The 7,987-nt window shown below is 43.3% G+C and overlaps 1 protein-coding gene across 1 annotated transcript in view; it reads right to left on the bottom strand.

Moving 5' to 3' along the window:
- SLC15A3 (solute carrier family 15 member 3) overlaps window positions 1-6,350 on the bottom strand; it is a 17,112-nt gene extending 10,762 nt beyond the window's left edge. Inside the window, exons 1-3 of the mRNA XM_015821780.1 lie at window positions 5,780-6,350; window positions 4,117-4,415; window positions 1,277-1,439 (exon numbers count right to left, since the gene is read on the bottom strand). Of these exons, the coding sequence (XP_015677266.1) occupies window positions 1,277-1,439; window positions 4,117-4,415; window positions 5,780-6,346 (1,029 nt within the window). The 5' untranslated portion in view covers window positions 6,347-6,350. The remainder of the gene's footprint in view (window positions 1-1,276; window positions 1,440-4,116; window positions 4,416-5,779) is intronic.
- Between the last annotated feature and the right edge of the window lie 1,637 nt (window positions 6,351-7,987).

The following is a 7,987-nucleotide window of genomic DNA, read 5'->3' as shown; positions in this document are numbered from 1 at the left end:
GTTAATTGTCCTTCGCCAGAGCACTACTGAAATGGACAGTACAGAGAAATACATGGAAAAAGGGAAAAGGAGGACTGTAGTCTGGTGATGAAGCACATCTTTTTCATATAATAGATGCCAGGTTCAGTCTTTGGCATCTCCTGGAAATATGAAAACAGGTTTTCTGAACCATTGGACAGCACCTAGCATTAGAACACACATCCTCCAACTGGGCAGCATTATCCTTTCCCATACCCTCAAAACTGTTCCTGCAGCTGCCTTTGAGGCTCTGACTCAGTGAGTGCAGGAAGGGGCACAACCAGCCTGCACAAAATTCCACACTTAATAAGGGCAAACCAATTTCAGCCCTCAGACAGAGCCTTGTTTACCCCATGCCCTGCCTTTGGGCACAGCCATACACACACATGCTGAAACAATATCCATCAGTTCTTGAGCCAGCAGAAAATTATATTTAGTATAAAATTTCCTTGGAACAATAATTGTAGCCATCTGGCAGGTTACCCCACTAACCGGTTGCAGCAGATGTGAAGTGTTCCATAGCTATGACCCAGTTAATCAGTATTTTTAGGGACACATCTGTAAGGTTGAAAGGACTTTTTGGGAGAGAGAAAAAATACAAATGCATCTAAACTGCCCCCTAAAAAAAATGATTTGACCATTTCTGAAGGTGCTACATCTTTTCTGAGGCACTTGTGAGAAACAGAATCTTCTAATTGCATTAAACTGCAAAGTAGAAAACTGCATCGGTTTGAATTCCCCTTTTCACTGAAATCAACATCAAGAGCCTTCTCTGGTGCTCCCCCGGGGTGAAACTTGCAAATGGGGAGGAGAGAACATTTCTAAATGGCCCTGCAGTCAGGGAAGGCTTGCCCAAAGAAGCTGCTTGTTGGCCATTTTTGGGCAATTTTGTTGCTAGGCAACTCCCTTAAACCATTATAATAAAAGGCTTCATCTGATTTCAGCTGGATTTTTGCTGCCATCGTTGCACGTCTTCAGTTTTAATAAGTTCATTTTTATGCTATTACTGTTTAATCTTATTGTACAATTGCGTGTAGACAAATAGTGGGGAGAGATGGAATATAAATCCCTAAATAAATATGGAGTAAGTGCTTACTATTAAAATGCAAATTAAAACTGGCATCCTCCTCAGGTCCCAGCTAAATGCTCCATCCCAGCACACAACAAACCCCCATGCTTTCCTCTGCTGCTGGCATTATTGCCCATCTGTCAGGGCATCTTCCCATATGAAAGAAGGAGTGCCCTGCAGGGTCGCTACCTGGAAATAAACCATCCAATATGGGATGAGAGTCAGCAGAACTGGCAGGATCTTTGCCATCACTTGGAGTTTAGAGGCGTGTTCATAGGATGACCCCATAGGCTGGTTCCTTTCCCCTGAAAGGAGATTGGGTCTTTCTGCTTCCAGCAGGGGATTCCTTGCCCTGTAAAGAAAAAAGAGAAGAAAAATGTTGGGTCTAAAACACCTTTCCTCCAAAATGGAGAGCCAGCCACTAGATGGATTAGAACAGTGGTTCTCAACCTTTTTAATGCCGTGACCCCCAACCGGTCGTAAGTCGAGGACTAAACCGGTCGTACGTCGAGGACTAAACCGGTCGTAAGTCGAGGACTACCCAACCGGTCGTAAGTCGAGGACTTTCCCTGCCCGGGAGCGCCGCGCATGCATGGTTCCACCCCCTGCGCCGGCCGAGGCGTAGCTGGCAAGCAGCAGAGACGGAGCAGGCCGACCACCAGCTGGCCCAGCTCAAGGGAGGTAAGGCACCCGCCGGAAAAGGGGGAAAAAATGGTGGACAGCCTTGCTTGGCGATCCCCGTGAAATGGTCGATCGACCCCAAATGGGGTCGCGACCCATAGGTTGAGAACCGCTGGATTAGAACATAATCCATAGCCAGCTGGAAGCTGTTGTCCAACCACCAGAGGGCACCAGACTGGGAATTATTTCAAGTTGTAATGGACACCCCCCCCCCAAATTCTCCTACTTACAACCCGGATTTGAAGTTCCAATGTCCGGGCCCCCCACCTGGTCATGCATTTATAGCTGTTTGCAACACCCTGCAGACAAGTGGCTGCAATTTACAACATTTTGGCCAGAAACCAGCATGCATTTCCAATTTTTGGCCGAAACCATTCCAAACGAACAATGGGTTTGTTTAGCGTCTGCCGTATTTGCTTAATGACCTCCACAAAAAAGTTTGTAACATCAGGTCTGATCATACAGTGCCCGCTTTATGACCATCATGACTTACAACGAAAATTGTGGGTTCTATTATAGTCATAAATTGAGGACTACCAGTAGAATTGATTGCCTAGGCAAAGGGGATCGAAATCTCATTTCATCCTGAATAATAAGAAAATATTGAGAAGTGGCTCAGGCGGACACCTCCCTAGTTCAATGAATTATAAAAAGGAGGAAGAAAAGAAACATTGCAATCAGCCTGCCCGTGGAGCTTATTTCCTGTCTGATTTACCTAGTGGGGCCAACACAGTGATAATGAATTGAACTGGCACTGGGAAGACCCTGATTCAATTCCTAGTCATGGAAATACACTGAGTGACTTTGGGTCAGTCACTTTTCCTTAGTCCAATCTACCCCAAAGGGTCACTGTTTGGGGGGGAAATGGGAGAAGGAAGAACTTGGTATACGGCTAGCGGTTCCAAAAGGAAAGGTAATTACATCTTATAAATAAGTGCTTAAACCTTGTTAGTGAAGTGAGCAATTCTCTTCCCACTAGTCATGCTGTCAGAGAAACCTCATGAGGGAAGGATATTGCTCAGTAATTTGGTTCATTATTTGAATGCAAAAGTTTCATCTAGCAATTCTGGTCACTGCTGGGAAAATCTAAAATTCTAGAAAGGAGCCACCAGTTATAATAGACAGTGCTTTTTTTCTAAAAAAAAAAAAAAAAAAAAAGGTGCTGGAACTCACACATGTCATACAACCCGCCTTGAGCTTTTGTTTGTTTTGTTTTTCTATGAGAAAAAAAGGCCTGATAATAGATAATGTTTTTCCTGAGCTGGATAGACCACTGCTCTGACTCAGCCCTCAAACATTGAGTTATGGTATGATGTTTAACCAGTTCATTGAATAAAACACAATTTGCCTGGATCACACAGAATGTTAAGCCGTAAATGCATTGTCTGGATTTACCCATTGTGACCTGCCAAAACAACTCTGACTGCCTCACCCCAACATATTATTGCCTTTGGCAGTATACAAGGCCTAACAATGGAATGCAGCTTCTTATGTGCCTGGTGAGAGACGAGTCTGCACTACTTCTCTTAATGCAATGTTTTCCCAACTTTAGCAATCTCAAGATATGTGGACTTCAGCTCCCAGAATTCCACATATTTTAAAGTTGCCAAGGTTAGGAAACACTGTCCTAATGTAATCTGCAGATTTCCTCCCCCTTGTTTGATGCCTTTTCTTATACCATTTCCAATAATAAAATCCTAATAAAAGTAGAACAGATCTCTCTCTCAGCCCATGGCTTAACCGTGGAGTTTCAATCATCCATATAAGCAAATTGGAAGATGAGAGAAATTAAGAGTTCATCACTTTAGGACATTATGGTCCAGCTGCAGGATGAGGTGAGATATACTTTAAGCTAGTAAAGTGGGCTACATCTTTTCAAGCTGCAGTTAGGGATTGCTATTTTATAATGCTTCCTCATGTATGTTTGTTTGTTTTTTTAAAAAAAATGCTCTGCAAGCAGAAAGCAAAATTCATTACTATTTAGACTAGATTACATCATGTCTTTTTGGGGTGACAATCCACAAGGTCCTTTTGCACCATAAAAATAGTAAAGTCTGTAGTTATTCAGGAGTTTTACAATTTCCTTCTCCTAGACATGCACCGAACATATTGCAATTATTTGCCTGTTGACCCCTTGCAGGGAGAGTCACAGGTTTAAAGAGGTGTATCGCTCAGTCCTAAATTCGGCAAAGCCACGTTTACTTCAAAGGCCTTGTCCAAGCAGATGGAAATGCACTGCTGAGATTCATTCAGTTCCAATGCATGAAGACACTAATCCTGCACAGGCCACCCAAAAATATATGGCAGCCATAAAACCACCTTGTGCAAAGAGGCTCTGTCTGCCTTACCTGGTTTTTATGGTCACTTTCTGCAATGCTTTGCCACAACAGCTGTTCTGGAGAGCCAAATGCAACATGGTGAGAACTTGACTGCCAGCAGCTGGCTTTGTGACAAAGATGGGGGTAGCCAGAAGGAAGATTACAAGGGCCAGGGCCAGGCAGACAGCAGGAATGGTATAGCCAATCAGGAAGTCCACATTCTGTTGGATGAAGGCAATCACCAGCAGCGCAAGCACAGCCCCAATGTTAATGCTCCAGTAGAACCAGTTGAAGAAACGTCGGGTAGCTTCCTGGCCACGGTCTGTCACCTGCAATGAAGAGAGAGAGAGAGGGGGGGTGGGCTTGATTCTTCTGAATTAGTCCTTAATATGCTGAGCCCTGCAAGAATTGTCCAGTTAGTTGTTTTTCTCTTTATCTCTCCTCTCCTCTCCCCTTCCCTTCCCTTCCCTTCCCTTCTTACATCCAGATATAAAGCAGGCCCAGACTAGTAAACAGCTATATAATTTAGCAATTTTTGTCAAATTATTGGCAAGTGCAGAATGGATATAAAGAGTGTCACGGCTAAAAATATATATGAGAATACGAGTAAACCTCTGTCATGTTTTATCCCGTGGGAAAGGAGATGAGTCTCTTTTACACTGCACAAAAAGCAGAAGTTCCTTGCATATGGGAAAGTATGGAGGCCCAAGTTTGATAAAGGAAAGGATAGTGGTGACTGATGGGCAAGAGAAGGAATGGTGGGAGGGTATTAAAACCTTCTTTTTGCAAGTGGCACTGCGCTTATACAGTAGCTGTGGAGGAAATAAATGCCACTGAAAATAGGCCCTTAGCCTTGCTTGTACTTTACATAATAGAGTCACAAGTTTGTTTGCATGATATTGCCTTCATATTGTCTACAGATTGTGCATGAAACAACTTTAAATCTTTATTAGATATACTGGCCTTAAGGCAGTATTCCCCCCTCCCAACATTATCCCAAGGGCTGTAAAATCTTGCATGCCTGGCCACACCTTAGCTTGGAGGCACAGTCAGCTACTGTGGATCTTATCAGAGGCATGCTGGGAAACAAAGGGACACCCTCTGTGGTTAATGGGCAACTTCCTCTCTCAGAGTTAGTCCTCTCCATTAACACTTCATATGATCCCCAGGATTCCTCCAAGGCTGTTAATCATTCTCACTTTTGCATTAAGGGTGCTGCTACTTTGGTTACCTGGCCTAAATATCATTTTGATGGGAAGGAGACTATCATGACATCATGACTGCTAATGTTCTTGAGTTCTGGAACTCCCCGCCCCCATCCCAGAGCTTTGCCAGCCATCAAAGTTTGCCTTTTCAGCCCTGGGTAAATTTTCTTTCATTTTCAGAGGCCTTTTCTATCTTTGTCTAATTAAATCAAAATACTATTGTGTCTTCCTATAGTCTTACTGCTTTGAACTTATGAACTGGGCAATAATTTAGAAAATGTGTATCAAAAAATATGGTACAACTATCTGAAATCAGTAAACACGAAACAATAAAAGACATTACCTTACATCAAAATATGTTTTTAAGGCAAAACCCTGAGGCTTATTGGGGCAGAACCATCCCAGCAACCCAATGAAAAATTTAGTAATAATTCCAAATTGCTTGCCTTGAAATAAAGAAAGGATAGATCCAAAAGATGATCTCTTACCTGATCGGCACCAAATGGAATGAGGTTGGCCTTGACGGAGCTGATGCCAAGGGCCAGGACCAGTAGACCAGTGTACAGGAGAGGGGCACAATATGGATTTGGCAGCTCTTGTTTACACTCTGAGATGTCACCTTGGCACGAAGGCTGTATTGGGTATGATGGCATCTCTCCACACAACCAGAGGCGCCCCTCCTGTGAGGCCACGGTGGGCAACAGGCATGCTGAGATAAGGTAGAGCAGGAAGCTGAAGACAATAGTCCAGTAGCAGCCTAGGTAAGCATCGGCAAGCCAGCCCCCAATGGGCGAGAGCAGGTAGGAGGCACCTATGAAGATCAAAACTGCCTGAGAAGCCTGGGAGCCACCCCAATTAAAGGTGCTGCTGTTGAGATACAAGACAAGGTTGGAGACGATACCAAAGAAAGCTGCGCGCTCCAGGATCTCCACCAGCAGCACAGCCAGGCAGGCAGCCTTTCTGCCCTCAAAGGGAGATGGGATTGGCCCACTGAGCTGGGCTTCTTTCTGCTCCAACAGGGGATTGCACTCCCCTTCAGCTCGCCGAGAGGCCATGGTGGAGGCCCGATCTCGGAATCCTTGTTTCTGCTTCTGTACGGACCTTACTTCTTTGCCATTTCTCTCTGGATCTTTCTAGGTTGGCTTTTATTTCCTGATCTCCTCTCTTCTCCAAAGCCTTTTAGTGCTGCATTCACTTCCCCATTTCTCCCCTCTAAGACAAGCATCACATGAGTGCTCACTTCCCTGAAAGGAAACATTCTTATTATGCTGGCTAAGACGGGTTCCTTTTCATGGGAGCCTTTATTTTCTCCTGCCCCTTTTGCAGCACCACCCCTTTTGCATCTGCTGTACACACACACACACACACACACACACACAAACACACACACACACACACAGCCAAACTGCCATTTTCCTGTATGTCTATCAAGGCAGAACCACATGACCACATAGTTTTAGGTAGGATCGGCCCCAAGTGAATTGTCCCTAATGCGATCAATCAAAAAACCTATACATTTATTCCACATCTTCTTCTGCAAATATTTTTGCATGTATGGACAAAAAGAATCAAGACAGAGAAAAGATTCCCACAACATTTGAACTTTTATAAAATCCTATAAATGAGTCAGGATGATAATTCAATAAATTAGTTACTTAGTCACTGCCCTATTCACTTCTTTTCTTATAAGAGACCAAAACTTTGATATCCACACTAATTTATCTAACTTTTGAAGATTAAAAGCTCTCAACAGGTCCATACTATTTTTGAGAAGAATTTTTGAAACATACTTTGCTTTGCTCTACCCCACCCCCAAAGTCCCCTCTGCATCATGGATTGGGGGTGTGTGTGTGTTCCTGGGAGGGATGAGCAAAGAATATCTGGAGTGAACACCAAGAGTAAATATTCCCAGCAGGGTCACCCAAAGCACGAACATCATCCCAGCAGCTCAGCTAAAGCAAGCGGCCATCGACATAGGACAACGGTGATGTAGGAAGAAGATGGGGTAGTTGATCACTTTAGAGACAATGACAAAGGCATGTGGTCACATTGCATGGGACCACATATGTGAAAAAGGAAGAAAAAAAATTAGAAGACAAAACTTCCCCTTCCTCTCCAGTAAGTATAATTGACCTTAACATTGCTGCCTATTAAAATAGAACTAAATACTTGTACACTCTCCATCCCTTACCCTGTTTTTCATAAAGCCATCTCCAGATCTTCAATTTGCCTTATTAATGAGCTATAGCCAAGAAGGGTTAACAGAAATAACAACTGAAATATTTATACCTCCATTTCCATTTGAGCAAATTGCCCCTAATCTCCCCCCTCAAATAACAAAATCCAATGCCAATCAGCAATTAAACATTCTGAAAAATAATCTTACAAATTAATCCATTATACCTTGTGGGAAGAATCCAGAGAAAGAAATATTTTGGGGATTATTAAAAAGGCAGAATATATTTCCCCAAAGGAATAATGGAGAAGATCTTTTTAAAAAGGACAGAAACCAGCACCAGCCCCTCTCCCCCAAGCAGAAAACTCAGCTGAGGCCATCTTTTAGAAATGCAAATTAAATAATCCTTTCAGAAAGGTTTGAGCCTTCCAGCTAGAAACTGAAGAAATCAGGAAGACAAAGACCCCTAAAATCTACATACCCCCACCCAAATTCTAAGGACAGGAAATGTAATGGGATT

The sequence above is a fragment of the Protobothrops mucrosquamatus genome, unplaced genomic scaffold (assembly GCF_001527695.2).
Source record: "Protobothrops mucrosquamatus isolate PMUCROS unplaced genomic scaffold, P.Mucros_1.0 scaffold1399, whole genome shotgun sequence".
Classification (NCBI taxonomy): Eukaryota; Metazoa; Chordata; class Lepidosauria; order Squamata; family Viperidae; genus Protobothrops; species Protobothrops mucrosquamatus.
Note: the sequence above shows the minus strand (reverse complement) of the source record. Positions and strands in the feature narration are given on the sequence as shown.